Source organism: Pleuronectes platessa, chromosome 23 (assembly GCF_947347685.1).
Source record: "Pleuronectes platessa chromosome 23, fPlePla1.1, whole genome shotgun sequence".
Taxonomy (NCBI): domain Eukaryota; kingdom Metazoa; phylum Chordata; class Actinopteri; order Pleuronectiformes; family Pleuronectidae; genus Pleuronectes; species Pleuronectes platessa.
Window position 1 is genome coordinate 13,965,134 of NC_070648.1, and position 15,688 is coordinate 13,980,821.

Genomic DNA, 15,688 nt, shown 5'->3' on the forward strand with positions numbered 1-15,688 from the left:
CATATTTAGACACTTCTGAACACACATTACACTAAGGGTCCTATTTATTTTTGTACAACCCTTCTGCTGCGACCTCCATTCCCCATCAGGAAGCCACTAGCCCCTTTATCATGCACCCTGCCCCTGTCCCCCCACTCCTCCATCCAATATATCTGTTACCTCATTCTGTCAATCCTCACATGAGTACAATCACGCAGGAGACGTTAAACGGCTACTTTCCTTGATTCGCAGAAACTCCAGTAATATAGGATTATGCCATTTTGCAAGTGGAACGTTAGCAAAAAAAGAGTCGCTAAAAACACACATTTAAAGAGAAAAGTTACTATTGTATTCATTAATTTAAAAAAACATTTTTGAATACTACTTGAATATGATTTATTGTTTAGTTAAAGTTTCCATTTTTATTTTATTCTGCTGCATAGAGTAGCATAGCTGGTTAACTGCTTGACCAACATAGCACATGATGGTTACTAGCAAGGCTATGGTGTGTTTTGGTGCAGGTCACATGGGATGGGATAATGGTGAAACATCTTCAAAATCAAGACTATACCATTGGACCAGCTACATGTGCAGGTAGAACGGCACAGTTATGGTGGTCCACCAGCTAAACCAGCACCAAACCAGTCCTACCCAGCTAAGATCAGCATGGAAATAATAATGGCATATGTTGGTTTTCAGCAGGGTAAGCATCTAAGTGGAGAGACACTTTTGTCCTCTTTGAGCTTAGGTCTTAAAGACACTTGTCTCTGAACTCTGCTTTGGCCTCCACCATGGTCTAGTACGAGCTAGTCGATAGCTGTGCCTGTCTGTTTAAGGGTGCTAGATAGCTAGATGTCCGTATGTTTATCAGAGATTTTTTTTTTTTTATGAGAACAGCGTCGCACTGCTGGGGACAATGTTGTAAAGAATTTAATTTGTGGTCCAGTAAACCAAAAATATTCAAAATACATGTATAAAACAATCAATAGGAGTGGGGGGGATCTTTAGAGTTGAGTTAAATATACATCATGGTCAGTGCAAAACTGTATTAGAAGAGCTTTAAGTTTGTCTGGAGGATTTTTTATCTCTGCACAAAGTTAAATGGTACGGTGTGAGTCCAAAATACAATAGCTTAACGCTTGCTGGATATATTACAGCAGTGAAACAGGAGTGTTCCCTGGGTATCAAAAAGCATTTACTAGTCAGACAAGTACTTCATCACTGTAATGGATACATTTAGGTCCCTTGGGGGTCAACCTGCATGCTAGGCATCCTGTAAGTTTTGACTGATGTTACATGGTCTTTTTTGTCATATATGTTCATTTATATGTGTTTAGGTGAGACAATCATCTCAAGGTGTTCTCATGGTCAAACATCAGTGACCCTGTAACCAACAGTCTGATATTGCTCTGTTAAGAAGGGACTTTTGAGTATTTATAAAAACTACATTTCTCATCTTGATGGATGGCCTGCCCAACTTTGAATGTGCCCACAACAACATTGGCTATCATCACTGATCACTGAAGTCCACAAGGAAATCTGTACATGCCAGTGTTTCATTTAAAAAACATGTGATTTATGCAAATGCCATTTTTCTACGTGCATATTTTCCACAAAGACTTATCGGAAGTAAGTGGGAAGAGTTGCTTTGAATACTCTTGTGATGATTGCATTTCTGATGAATCTTTGTTCAATAACATTATATGCAAGTAATGTAAAAATATTCTGCCTGTAGTGATCGTACATGAATGTGGAGTAAAACCTTCTTCTCCACTGATGTCCACTGTGTACGCTATCATTCACATTCTCATATTGCACAAGCTGACATCATCAATGACGTTTGAACAGTCCTGTAGAGATCATCTCGGGGGATATGTGTTGCCTCAGAGATGGAGAGAGATAGACCCAGGCTGTATAGGTTTGATTTCTTAAGTGCTTTGCAGCCGTGCCCCAGTTAGACACAACACACATTAGGTCATTTCGAACAGTAATGTACTGGCGACGGGACAGGTGATAACAAGTGGTCACTGGTAATGGGCAGGTATGAACTGTAGACACTCCCTTGCACTTTAACAGGAAATGTCCATCACAGACACCATAACTCTTCGGAAATAATTTGCAATAACTGGAAGGTCAAGCCTTGTGATAGGCATTTGAGTAAATTCTTAAAGAAGATTTTTGGGGATTGTTATTGCGTTTTTTCGCTTTCAATAAGTAACACCACATAGTAATGGTTCAGACTTTCAAAACTTTGACTAAAATGTTCTTGTCAGCGGGATGGAGACGTAGCTGGAGAGAAATACAAAAACACTGGTGCCCAAAATATCTTCAAGGGCACAAGCGCATCAAGTGACAACAAAAACGTCTCCAAGCAACACAGTGCCACGAGCAAATGTCAGATTTCCACCCCATGTGACATTCGTTTACGGCGCTATTCACTGTGACTGTTGCCAGCACAGGATTGCTAACATCCTATCAGCTTTCAATGGCTGGAATGTTAATGGGCTTAGAGGAGAAAGATAATGACTAGAACTAAATAAAGAAACTCCCAGTGATCAAACAATCCCCTACAGGAATAGAGCCAGTTTTTTAATAAAAATATTAAAATAATAGGTATTTCCGTGTAGATTCGAAGCGGGCAACATACGCACATTAGCAATAATACATTTTTTGATGTGCTAGGGAATATAGTGCAATTATCTGTTTTCTAATAAAGCATGCTTTTCAGTTATGTACATAACGTTTTTCTATATGAAGCACTATTCTCTATGAGAAGCGGCAATTTGGGGGTCAGTATCTAGCCCAAGGACACTTCGCAGTTTGCGAACATAAACATAGGTAATATGTCAAACGTTGTGTTTCTAGCTGATTCTTCTTGCCAGTCTTGGCCAAAAAGTCAGTATGTGCACTTCTAAGAACGTCACATCAAGCAATACTGTGCTAGTAATATAATTGAAGAAATTAATGTGTGCACCTTAAGCTTTCTCTGCACTCGCCCCTTTTCCCAAAACTGAAAAAATCATCACATTCTGATTCATGGATTTTTGATTCTATTCAAGTGAGGCAGGAGGACAAATATTGTAGGGTTGCTTTTTAAGTAAATTTTCATAGAATAGTGTGCTGACGTAAGTTACGTAAGGTATTTGCCTTACAGCATGCAAGTACCATTTCCTTTAAAGATGCTACTGTTTTTTCTTCATATTGAAATCATAACTTTGTGATATGTTAGTGTAAGTTGTGTTGTACTGTTGTCTCCTACCTGATTGGACGTACTGATGTCCACTCCTCCTTTCAGGTATTCCAAAACTTTGTCGATGTTCCCTGCTCTTGCTGCTCGCAGGAAACTGGTGTTACTGTCCGACTGGAAGAGAGAAAGAGATCAATTATATATTCATCTTTTTAATAAACAAAGCACATTTACATGTTGTCATTGGTTGTCATTTAGAGACTACAGAATGGTAAACCGCACTGTACCTAAATAAGTCAATTCATTCCCCCCCACAGATTTCCCTGATTTAACTGCTTTTATATGAAAAGTGTAATTTTCTTGACTTTGTAGTGGAAACCATTAACATCAAATCAAACCCAAGAAGGCAAAATCTTATTTTAAACAATAGCAAAACCTCAACAAGAGAGAGGTGTTTTGTGAACTGCTCTAATAAAATGAGTTATCTCTCTGAAAGACAACTGGATCCTCAAGCTTGTCAAATAAGTAATTATGAGAGGCTCCTGGTATTCTCAATGCAGGAGTTTACAGTTTTTTCTGGTGATTTAACCTCAAGCAACTGCCGACTATTTCCCACAAGGATCCATTTCTGGGCCTTTTCAGTTTCATATGCTTCATGTATGTTCAATCACAAACCACACAGCATTGCAGATGCGACCAATCGTACCATATTCGACTTAATAGTTTCTCCCAATGGTACAAGTACTGAATTCTACACTGTTCACTGTTCAATCTCAAATTCAAAAGGTCACAAATTGCGTGTCATAAAATATCTTTCAAAATGTCACTCAATCCAATCTCCACTGGGTACCAGAATGACCTATGGAAAAGCTTTGGTCATTTCTTGCAATGAAAATCGGTTGACAGACAATTTCATACTTATTCATTTTATTGTGATACAACAAAATATAAAGAATAGATCTACAGTGCAGTATGTACAGTTATGCAGCCAAATGTTATAACTTAACTATAAAAAGGACTGTTTTAGAATATTATCAGCAGAAATTTGTGCATTGATGATTAAATATAGCTCTTTCTAAGTGCACAATAATGTGTTTGTCCCTCAGTGGGGAAGGACGTGTGCCCTGTCTGTGTTTGGATGCTGAGTGAGCTGGAGTTGGAACCAGACCAGGACTGCAAGGAGGTGGAATGATTCAGCATTTTCCTCTTGGTGCCTTCACTAAAGCTAAATCCTGGCTCACACACAGCTTGTTCAAAGCTCCCAGCTCTGTGCTCCTGCTGTGGAAAAACACTGTGTGATGCTTATTTTTACTTCAGTCAGACTATGGAGAGGTCAGAGTTCAGACACAGAAATACTGCAGCACCACACTGGAACTGATGGGGACTCACTGTCTTGCTCATGGACACATGGACAAAAGTCAGTTTTTTAGCTTTTCAGAAATGACATTTTAACTTTGGTCTGTCTTTATGTTAATCACCAGTAAACCTGCACCCATTTTGTCAGAGATCAGAGAAGAAGATGCAGCACCGATGATGTACAAAACAAGCACTAAGACTGCGGCAGTGATGTCTTTTCAGAAACATAAGAATAAAACTGGTCCGGTGTCTGTGGCCGCAGTCAAGGCTGCTCACTGATTGCTGCAGAGAACTGCACTGCAGCACTGACACAATCACCTCACAGGCCCATGCTGCTTTTGGATTATTTCAGTCCAAGAGTATGTAGGTTTAGAGTAAGAAAGTTCCTGATCAGCATGGCAGTTTAGTTGCAATGAAGCCAGACTACGTTTATTTATGTGCTAAGCTTAGCTCAAGGCACATGCCTAGTGCCTTGTTGCAAAAGAACAAATCTGACATCTACGGTGGCCTTGAGAGCTCAACGCACTGAAACTTAAGAAAACGCATGCCAACACAACACAACACGCACAACACATTGCAGAAACATGCTGCAATTACAGAAAACAACAACGGAAGTGTTTCCAGGGGACAACTAAAAGTGTGGGACAAGTCTGGTTGTTTAATTGAGTGTATTTTGTATTTTTGAATAGGCAAGCTTATTGTAAGCAAAACGTTACTGCTCAGTTAACATTAGACATCTGCAGTTATATTTTATTCGCGCGATCACTATGTTAAAATAAACCAATTAACATCTCCAAACTGCAGCAGCAACAACAACCGGACATGTCCATCACTTTTAAGTGTCCCCTGGAAACACTTCCATTGTCGTTTTCTGTAATTGCAGCGCGTTTCGGTAAAGTGCAGTCTTGTACTTAATGTGTTGTGTTGTGTTGTCAAATTGATGAAGATATTTTCTTACTTTGCTTGTGTTTTGTCTACTTGCTTGTGTTTTCTCAAGTTGCAGTGCGCTGAGCTCTCAGGGCCACCGTAGATATTAGTCTGTCTATTTGACCGGTGGGTTACACAGGAGGAAAGAAAATACTATTTCCAAAATATCAAAGTGCTATTTTAATGCAGTGATAACACTTAAAGATCCGATCACTTGAACTGAAAGAACATGAGTCACAACTCTAAAGGCCAATGAACACTATCAGCCTCAACTGTCAGCAGTCAACGTTAAACCACAGTTGTGGTGGGACTTAAAAGCTCTACAGAAAAAGCAACTTGTGCTGTTCTGTGTCAGAGGAGCCGTCAGCTGAATGGCTGATTCGAATTTTAATATTCCCTGAACTGATATTCAGTACTGTTCATTTTATGATTTTGTCACAGTGCAGTTTAAATAGTGTGAAAGGTATAGTGTTAAAACTGTCCAATAGTTTTTACATCTTAAATAGTAATAGTAATAATTCCAAACAACTTAATCTGATGCTAGATACATTTAAAAAGTAGCAGTAGGACTCTGAAGTATAAGAATAACATTATTTCATTTTGCATTGCATCATATTTCTTACATCATTATATAATTATAATATTACTAACACGTTATTATTATAGATTCATATAACACTCTATGGCATGGTTCAAGCTTATGGGGCGGCATGTTTTCCTCTCATGCTCAGGTCCTCTAGCAGGGGCCTGAGAGTTTGAGAGTTCTACATATTTTTATTTTTTACAATTTGGAATTACTATTGAATGCATGCATTCCTAATATACTGCATATATGTAATACATAACAATATAAACTTAAATGAATGTGTAACTGTACTCACACATCTACCTTTATTCAACATATAGTGCACATGTCTTGGCTGGTGGAATTCTGCCGTCTAAAATAAAGTAGGTATTTTATTTTGCTTTTAAAGCTGTATTCAGTAGCTTATTTTAATTGTCATTTACTTCATTCAATCTGTTCCTGACTGTTGTCCTCCCTCCCAGCTTGCCCTCTTTGTTTCTGCAATTTGTAAATTACCCCTCATGGTAGTTTTTCAAGGCTGAAATAGAGAAAGAAACCGGCCATCTCCTGCTCAATTAAAAGGAAAATAAAAACGCTGTGAAGTCCTGGAGAGACTTACTCGTGCCGCCTCGCACTTGTTCTCACAGAGTTGGCATTGTCCTACAGCAGCACTGCACAAAGCAGCCATTACCACGATCAAGCTTTATGACAATATCCTCACATTGCCCCCAGACCTGCCGAGTCACATTATGCAAGACCTTGCCTTAATCCTCCTTCAGCAACTGGCAGGTTGCTATAGTGACACTTGGACCATCAGGACTCTCAGACAAGTGGAGCTTTTGAAAGGGCAGAGAAGAAGTTAACATTGGAGAGAAAGGGAGGATTGAGGCGGCGAGCTTCCTACAGAAATGGCTCCTTTCATAACTCCTGGTTTATAAGCAGCTTAGTCTGTTTGTCTCTCCTTGATGAATGTGCACTACACATGAAAATAAAGGAACCGTACAGGGATGAAGGTTATTGCGTTTTTACTTCACAATTAAAAAGGAATGTTTCAGAATGCGGTTGGAATCAATCAACGAAAAAGGGGCTGATAAAATGGACTGTTAAATATCAACCACATACATAACGGTATCATATGAGGCCCTTCTATTACAATCTGTTCCTGCTGGTGTCTAGACTTCAAGACTTGATCAAACCTGCCAGGCATGACAAAGCACCGCCCTAAAGCTCCCCCGACAACACATTTACATCAAACATTAATTTACTACGTCACTGTCTTCATCTGTGGAGTGAGAGGAGTGGAATCAATAATGCACAACCATCCCCAAAATCATCCCTACACACACACACACACACACACACACACACACACACACACACACACACACACACACACACACACACACACACACACACACACACACACACACACACACACACACACACACACACACACACACACACACACACACACACACACTCTATAAGGGACAGGTGCCTATGCAGACTGAGAGCATCCTCGCCCCTCCCAGTTACCACGGAGACAAGCACTACCTCTCTGGAGGTAGCCATGACAACATGCTCTTCTGTCTTGCGAAGTAGGCGCAGAAAATACAATGGGTTCGGACTCATGAAGCCTTGCCTGTAAGGGATATGATCAGCGTGGAACTCATGTGTAAGATACATAGCTACAAGTGTTTTGCTTCTTTTCGAAAGTAAGAAAGTTTAATTTCATTCTTGACCATGTAAACGGTTGTTATAAAAAAGCTATGAATGGTCAACGAAGACAATGAGATGCATTTAGCTGATAGAAGCCTTATTTACTGTTTGTCCTTTATGGGTAGTGGTAGCCTTCCCCACAATTATATGAATCTTTTACCTACAGACATTTCACACTGTGTATATAGAGCTTGTATCTTACACGGACATATCTGGAACTACAGTTCAGTGAATCTTGACACATTCGCTGCACTCCCCCTCCCTGTGATTCCATCACCTTCATTAACATTACGATCAATGTCACATGACCTGCATGCAGCAGCACAAGCCCTTGGAGGACAACTTAGGGAAATGGTCTGTTTCAAGCCAATCAGAGCTCTCCTTGAGGACCTATCAGCAGAGGGTCCATCAGTGCAAGATGTGGAGGATTATTTCATTCAGCTAAATTTAGAAGATAAAGTACGACGGGGAAACATACAAGCTTTTATAAACCTTTGCCTATAGCTGCACCATATGCTGTATGTGGGCTGTAAAACGTTCAGTACATACACATTATGTAAGGATTGTTATGTAAGAAACAAACTTCTTTTCATACATTTTTTTTTTACAGTATCCTGCTTGGACATATGACAACGCTTAAAAAAAAAGAATCCACTTCATAACTGATTAAAGCTTTTATTACTCGATTTGAGGTATTGACTCAATCAGGATGAGGTCAAATCTAAATATGTTGTATTTATCACTTTTAAGTAGGATATGGGAAGAACTGTAAAGCTGCATGTGACCAACTCAGTGAGAGAAGGGGTCAAAGGTCACAGGTCAGGACGTGGAGCTCTTAAAAATAGGCCATGTCTTAAAACGGAAGGCGTGTGGGATGTGTCTCAGAGAAGGAAGATTTTCACAAGTAAAATAATCATGAAACAGGCAAAGGATCACTGTCCGAAATAGTAAAATCAACTATATTCTCGGTGAACTACTGGCACGGCCGTGACTTGTTTCCCTCTTCAGCGAGGCTCATCAATAAACAGAAGTTTATTAATGTAATAATCTGTCAGTACAGGAGACAGGATAATGATAATAACGGCGTTAAAGAGATCAATACGTCTGACCACATCACACAAACTCGGAAACAATCTCGCTCTTTCCACACCTCAGCCCGTTTTCTCACTACGTTTGTCGTTTTACTGATTTTTCTCTGTTTCTCCTCAAATCCCCGTTTAAGATAACAGATGTTTCGCTGGAGCAGGAGATTACCACGGAGCGACAGGTCACTGCCTGCTCCTCCTCTACGATGAGAGCCGCCTGGACCCACATGCAGAAGTCACCGGCTTACACTTGGTGAAATATACGCTGTAACCTTCTCAATTCTTAATGTTGGTAGAGCGACATAAGAAAACTTTTAGGTAAATAAATATGAAGGTGGCAGTAATTTTACATTACTTTTTTTTTATTTCACCAGATTTGCACAAGACCTAAAAGACCATAAGTTTAATTTGAGTTGACCTTTACTTGTTTAAAATTGTTCCTAACCCTTGGTTATACAGCTATACAAGTATAACTAATTATCGTGAGTCTGTATATTTGTTATCACCGTTGACCATTAAAAGGAGAATCATACATTTTGAGGTTTAGTCCTTCTCCTCCTAGCTAAAATTTGCTTGAGATGATTAGCCTGAGAGTAGAATTCAAAGTTATATGATCATTATATGATGTCAAAACTTGAGTTGACTGATAAGATATCTAGGGCAGAAATAAAACCTCCTGAACTTGTATAGGACCAGTGGAGCACATAGGTGACATCTGAGAAAGTGGCTGCTCCTCTTCTCCATGGATATCGTTAACTATGCAGCTATAATAGCAACAAGGAGAGTGATCATCATGGACTCACCAAGTCAGCAGTACACACAGCCCCGTCACTAAACTGGAAGTTGCTGGAGGTGTACAGCTTGGACGTAGGAGGTGTTAGAAAGATAGAAGGCGGGAAACTGCAACTCAACCTGAACATATTGGCGTCCATGTACCCTCCAGAGTTATTTGTGTCCATGTGTGTCTAGAGCATGTTTACTTTACTTTAACATCTCCAATCTGTTGATGTGATTTGACACTTAAATAAGTGTAAAACCTTTATGATCATTAAGCCCTAATATAACTGCAGCTTTAAATGAGAACTACAAAACCGACAGTATTTGTGCTACGGCTCAATTGCAATTGATGGCTATGAACGAACAACATCCAGGACAGGCAGACACTAAATATTGTTGGCCCACTGACATACTGTATATTTTTATACTGTAGTAAGAGTAAGACATTAAGACTCAGCAGCAGACTAACTGAAGGACATGTTTCGCCTTGTATTCCCAGTAGAAGTACAGCAGCAGCATCCTGCTAAAGTCATTACATTGCTTTCAAATTAGACACAAGAGTCCTCACGCTGCTGTGCAGAGACACTTTAGGAAACAAAAATGTCACACTGGCCTTTAAAGGGAGAGAAGAGTGAGCCACATGTGACCCCAGGACACATATTTACACACCAATACACACACTCTCAGCTGATGAAGAGAAGAAACCCTAAACGACTTGAAAATGTGTCGGATTAACACGTACTGCAAAGTAGAAATACTGAGGCAGAAGATAAACAATTCAGTTCAATGTAGTGCTGTTTTCTCTGAGAGCAGAAAAATGTATCACCTCCATGTGAAGGCGGTTACTATGAAAAGGAAAAAAATACGCTCCAGTTGAGCAGCTTGTTAATGACAGCTACACAGAACCCTGTCATCGAGGCTGTGACCAAAATAAAAGTAACTCAAGATTTGAAAGCGACACCTGACACTGTCTTCCGAGTGCATCGAGCTTCCAGCTGAAAAAAAAATCACTCAAACTCGTCTCATCTGTACAAATCTCCTAAAATACCCCAAGTAGAGCAAGTCAGGAGCGTCCCAGTTGCCTGAGATCGCACTGTCTACTCTGCACCTGCCAGTACTGGTTCTTACCCCCGTCAATGGAGGCTGCTCAGGATAATGCTCCACACAGTAGTATTCTGGGGCAGGATTCTGGTCCAGGTTGGATTGGTTCCCTGTCGTCCTCAGGCCCTTGTCCGAGCCGCACACCTTACACATGGCCGTGTTGCCCATGACGCAAGGTATTCAGGTCTATCCCATCAGAGCGTAAGGAATCTAAGTGAGCATTTAATGAGTCTGATAATCCACTTCCCCAACCCTCCCCCTCAAGACCTTCCACGCTACTGTGCGCGGTGGGGGGGGGGTCCCCTCAGTCCCATCCAAACCTCACTCTTCCCTTAACCCTCAGCAGAGCTCAGGTCCCTCTTTGCCACTTGATTGGACTTGTGTCCTGTTACTACTGGCAGCACGGTGCTAGCGCTTCCTCGTTGCTAATTCCAACTCCCTGACCATTGACTAACATCTCCCCCCCACTCCAACACCCCCCATCCCAGCTATTTTTACACCCACCCGCCTAGCAATGCATGCAGGGAGAGAGGAGAGAGGGTGGGCGGCATAGGGGTGGCATGCCAAAACAGGAAAGGGGAGGGGCCATCCTGGACACTACAAGCATGGACTGATATGAGAACAATATTATCCAGCTCATGTGCAAGGTCACAAATTAAACCTGTGCTCCGAAAGATTCCTTAAAGTGACACTTCAACTTTTCACTGAAATCAAAGATTTAAACAAAAACCCTGCGAAGAAGAAGAAAGTCACTTTTGAGGCCTCTGCTAATGGCCTACATTTATGCTTCATGAAGACCCAGTGAAAGAAGGTTTATTTGAATTAATTCCGAAGCAAATCATTTTGTATTTGAGTACCTTGCAGTTGTTTTGGTTTTTGTCTTTGTTGCAAATATATAAGTCATTATTCCTTGTTTGTTTCAAGATAGAGATGCACCAGGGCACATCACATTGGTTATTACCTGTGTTTGAAGTAGGCCCAGTTGTCCTGTTAGCACAAACCCACTTTTATAACTTTACATCCGTTTTCGGTCAACGATTTACCGTTTCAAGTCATCACTCCTAATGCTTGATGAAGACGGTGTGATGTTGTTTAAAAGCTGGGACAGTTGGAGTGACTCCTTTCAGGTGACGTATTCAGCAAGTGTAACCTGCCTCCACGTGACCTTTTCCTAAATGTCTCCCCTCCCACCACTGAAAACCAAGCCCGGATTTTTGGTGCCTGCTTGCTTAACACGTGTTAAGGAGCTGCGAGAACACTACAACTATACTTGTCACTATCTTAACGTCTTTGATATTACCACAACAGAAGCTACAGACTACTTAAATCTACAAATATAACTAAAGCTGCAGGTTGCTTTGATATGACCCCTTCTGGTGACATGCATATAATGCTATCAGCATACAATGTTTTTCGTGCTAAGCCATCTCCCAAGGTGACTTTTCTTTTTGTCTTGTTATAACTTCACCTCATGTCATGGCCTGTTTAATGGAAGCAGGCATTGTTCTTTGCTAATGCAGATCTGTGTCAGACTGTAGCCCAGAGCAGGGCTGTATTGATTCCGCTGGACTGAATGCAAATTGAAGTCACAGAGACCTTTTCACTGCAATTGATTGGCCCTCCGAATTAATGGAATGCTGAGGAACACCAGCTTCCGACATCAGGTTCTTTACTTCTACCATTCATCTCAGTGTCAGTCCATCTGTTTATATTTGCTCTACATAATCACGTGAGTTTCAATGCCTGTTGACATCAGGGTGGTTAATGTCCCCGTTCTCATTGCAGTCTGCTCTAGGTCAAAACTTACACAATGCTCGTACTGTCGGAAATATCACCCAAACAATTCTCATTCAGTGAGCATGGCAGCGTAGGGAGAAAGAATCCTCATTATTGAGAGCATCACAGAAACCATATGACAAAGCAGCTTTGGTGTTTTCTATGAATGAGATGAATATAAACTGAGTGAGCAGGCACAAGATATTTCTGACAAAATCACCAGATTTTAGAAAGACCTGAAAACCATGTTCAGTCATAGACATTCAAATCAAATCCATTTTTCTTGAAAGACTTCTTGCGAATTAAAATAAGCTGCAAATCAGTTGTATACCAATAAATCCATCAGTAACTTGTATTCCCTGGTTTCTGGAGTAATTCAGGCAAAAGAGTAGTGCACTGTCATGCATGTACATCAGTAGAAAAATTGTAATATGATTAGTAATAAAAAAAGATCAATAACAACACTCTAAAAGTTTACTTTCCCAAAGTAAGCCTGTTTTAAGAATTAAAAATGTCTTTCTTGGAATCTGGTCAAGGAACAAACAGTTTTTGCTTATGAAATGATCTTGTAAGACTTTACAGACAACGATGGGAGCAAGTGTGGAACCCTGTGAAACAACACATGACAAGTAATAACAAGTACTTTAAATCAACCTGTCATCCTACCAGTGTTTAATAGTTTTCTATCTATAGGTTGCGTAAGATGTTCACTAACATTTAGCCATCTGCGGGAACATTGACTGTTTTTAACTCATTTCGCAGTGACGCTAGGTTAATTGCAAACCTATGAGCCAGACAATTACCGTCAAATTTCATTTTATTTCCATCTAATAAAGGTCCTCATAATTACAAATGCTTTGGACTTGGAATTTTAAAAGGAATTAAAGTATAATATATCTTAGAATACATGACTCAGGTTAGACAGATACAGCATCAAACTGATTTAATATAGTGGGTTGGGTTTTCTGCTGCAGAAAAATGACCTGCTTCTCCTATATCAGGTTGTCTGAACTGTGGTGGGGCTGCAAGTCTCATGTTTCATAGCAGGATCACACCCATGCACACACACACACACACACACACACACACACACACACACACACACACACACACACACACACACACACACACACACACACACACACACACACACACACACACACACACACACATACACATACACACATACACACACACACACACACACACAAGGGTCGTTTAGCTATCATTCTACATACAGCATGTGACATAGTAACTACAATGAACCGTAAACATTTTAGCCACTTGTTGATAACAAGTGGCTAAAATGAGAGTACCAAGGTTATCAGGAACAAAAATCACACCTCATCAAAGCTCATCTACTCAGCAGTGTGCCTTTAAGGCCTTGTTGTGTTTAACTTGTGTTTTTGCTAGAAAGCGATAAATCAAATTACAAGTTGGAAGCTTATGGTTGTGACAGGCATATCATAACCCTGTGTTTATCACAGCTTAGTTCAGGCAGCCAATGGAAAGTTTATTTTGGGGAAACCGGTTAGATGCTAACATCTAGGTTGGCCTACAGAAAATACTACATCATGCCTGCAGCCCTCCACTGCCCAATGGACACAACTTGTGTTATGTCTCATTTCAAGTTTTAATAGTCTGCTTTTAGGAAAAAAGAAGAAGTTGTTTTACATCCTCAGTTCACTTTAGCTCCTTTTCCACCAGAACACTCACAATGAGACGTGGCTTTCCACTGCTCTGTCACCTTATAGGCTACTTTCATTAACCTTCTCCTGGGTGTAATTTACTTAACGTCTTGTCCAATCTCCTCACTCAAGAGCCGTCATCTGTCAACACACTTATCCAATTAGGGTAGCCAATAGATTAGGGCATGGCTGTGTATGTAGAGATGGAAAAATGTCAGACCTGGCCCCGTGCAAGCAGACCACACAATTATCCTAAAGTGATCGAGAATAGAAGTCACTTATTTTCGGTATCTGCAACACCGACAAAAAATCTCCACCCTCACATCCGGTCCTACACAAACACGCCCCCCCCCCCCCCCCCTGCTATGCACTCCCTCTGTGGGGTAGTAATCCACCGGGCGGGGCAGGCGTTGACAACGAATGCTTTTAATCTGTGCTCGACCATATGGCTCGCTGGCTGCGGGAGGGAGGGGGTTGTTAGGTAAAGCCACTTGTTTATGTTCCTGCTGTTGGGGGGGGGGGGGGCTGTGCAGATGAAGAGTGTATGAAAGGCTTTATAATAGAAGGGAAAGGAAGGAGAGATGTTTTAATTTTGGCAGTTGAGGGGGCTGTACTGGAGCAGCTACATTCCAGTGGGGGGCAGTCAGTCATCCAGGCAAACACAAATCTGGGATTTAATATTTAACATACTCCATCAATGCTACATGTAGGCATTAATCAGTATTGAACATATAAGACCATATCAGACATTTGTCTATAAATAGGGACACAATCCACTATAACAACACAGCCATGGCAGAGGAAAACATGAATTATAGAAGTTGGAGGCTAGCCGTTGCTATGGAAACACAGATTTGGAAAAGGTTTATGCATGATTTTTTGCAGAGAGTGGCATCTTCTGCCTCCAGGTGGGTCTTGATTCCTTATCCTCTCTATCTGGCACTGTGAAACAGTTCAGAGACCTGGATGAGATAATGCCTATCAGGAGCACTCCCTGTAAAACATCCAGATTTCTCAAAACTGAGAGACTCCGAAACCCTGATCGTAACCAGCAATTGTGCAAGTAAACACCCTTATGTTAACACGCACTTCTTTCGCTAAGGAAAAACACAGGTCAGGAGGGACACCACATAATACGGCACTACACTAAGTTGTTGGTACTGGATAGAACTATGGGCCAGATGTTAGAGATTTAAGCAACAGTTGTCGTCCTGCAGCCTCTGTAAAGCCTGTGTGTCCAGTCAGAGATGATTGCTGGGGACTCCCTGCTGACAAACAACTGCACAGCTGCCCCTCTAGCACATAGGCCTGTACCCACTGTACATACTGTATGTTGCACAGACAGGCACAGAGTTTAGAGTTACATCGCTCTCACGAGTGACACGGATTCACGGTGCCTAACTCTTTTATTCATTTCTATTCATATATGTAATAATGGTATGCATTCTGTATTTTTCATTAAACGTGATCCCAGCCTGCTCTCACCTTCTTTTACTGTTAGGCTGTCTTCACTTTTTGACAATTTTTG

The 15,688-nt window shown here is 40.8% G+C and overlaps 1 protein-coding gene across 1 annotated transcript in view; it reads right to left on the bottom strand.

The window, feature by feature from the left end:
- ank2b (ankyrin 2b, neuronal) overlaps window positions 1-11,152 on the bottom strand; it is a 75,738-nt gene extending 64,586 nt beyond the window's left edge. The window contains exons 1-2 of the mRNA XM_053416798.1: window positions 10,724-11,152; window positions 3,239-3,340 (exon numbers count right to left, since the gene is read on the bottom strand). Of these exons, the coding sequence (XP_053272773.1) occupies window positions 3,239-3,340; window positions 10,724-10,864 (243 nt within the window). The 5' untranslated portion in view covers window positions 10,865-11,152. The remainder of the gene's footprint in view (window positions 1-3,238; window positions 3,341-10,723) is intronic.
- Window positions 11,153-15,688: the final 4,536 nt, after the last annotated feature.